At 44.9% G+C, this 1,051-nt stretch overlaps 1 protein-coding gene across 1 annotated transcript; it reads left to right on the top strand.

Annotated features, from left to right (window-relative positions):
• Positions 1-6: 6 nt before the first annotated feature.
• On the top strand, positions 7-514 carry LOC110039605 (26S proteasome non-ATPase regulatory subunit 10-like). The gene has a single exon (XM_020744733.1). It carries the CDS (start codon positions 25-27, stop codon positions 382-384), a length of 360 nt encoding a protein of 119 aa, XP_020600392.1. The 5' UTR covers positions 7-24; the 3' UTR covers positions 385-514.
• The last annotated feature ends 537 nt before the right edge of the window (positions 515-1,051 follow it).

Below are 1,051 nucleotides of genomic sequence, written 5' to 3'. Positions count from 1 at the left end.
AGAAGAACGCCGCTGTAGGTCGCCATGGCGATGGGGAACAATCATATGTACGAGCTGCTCAGACCGCTTGGTGGAAATATTAGGGCCGTAGGGCAGAGGGACCAGAACGGGTGGACGGCGTTACACGTGGCGGCATTTAAAGGGAGGATGGATGCGGTGAAGGAGCTTGTGGAGGACGGCGCGGAGTTGGAGGCAGTGGACGACGCTGGATACACGCCGTTTAAGTGCGCCGTGGAGGCTGGAAATGTTGAGGTGGCGCTTTGGCTGATTAGATGTGGGGCTCGCGGTAGTGTGAAGGGTTTCCTCATGGCTACAGGCGGCGGCGGCGGAAGGGTGTCGGCGTGGGCCTTTTCTGCGGCGATGGTTTCCTCTGCTCTTTGTTAAAATAAAAAAGGAACTTTTTGTGAGCTTTGAAGTTTGATTTTCTGCTCAAATTTTGTGAATTTGTGCATAGTTTGAGAAAGGCTAGGCGGAATAATGCTACAATGTAATTAAAGGATGGGGCACTTAGATACATACAATCCAATTTTAATACATTTACATTTCTAACATTTAAATTTTACTTTTTATATCATACCACCCAAATATTTTATTTCACGAAAAAAAAACTATTAATCAATTCAAAATTATTGAATTCAAATTTGTTCGGGCACGCCTAAGTAATAAAGTGCTTGAACTTCGAGAAAAGAGAGAGCGAGAGCATATATTGAATAGCAAAATTGCATCACCTTCATTTGTTGATGAGATGGACTCCCCATTTATAGACGTTGTCAATTCATATTTACATCATATACCCCTAAAGTATGTAGGTACGACAGGGTACCCTATTATGTTCATAAATTTGGCTTGTGAGGCCCTTTGGTGGATCCTGTTGGTGTCTTTTCCGGCCAACGGCTACAGGGCCGGACAATCACGTGGCCGAGTGGTTATTTGCTGAGAATCTAATTTGCTAACGACCTACGCCAGTCGTTCTAGTGTTGAAAGACGCATTCCCCTTTTTCGATTTGATGTGAATTGGGAGGTGATGAATCTATATGCACGGGCTTGACCC

Source organism: Phalaenopsis equestris, unplaced genomic scaffold (genome assembly GCF_001263595.1).
Source record: "Phalaenopsis equestris unplaced genomic scaffold, ASM126359v1 Scaffold000002, whole genome shotgun sequence".
Taxonomy (NCBI): Eukaryota; Viridiplantae; Streptophyta; class Magnoliopsida; order Asparagales; family Orchidaceae; genus Phalaenopsis; species Phalaenopsis equestris.
The sequence above is the reverse complement of the archived record's forward strand: the minus strand, read 5'-3'. Positions and strand labels throughout refer to the sequence as shown.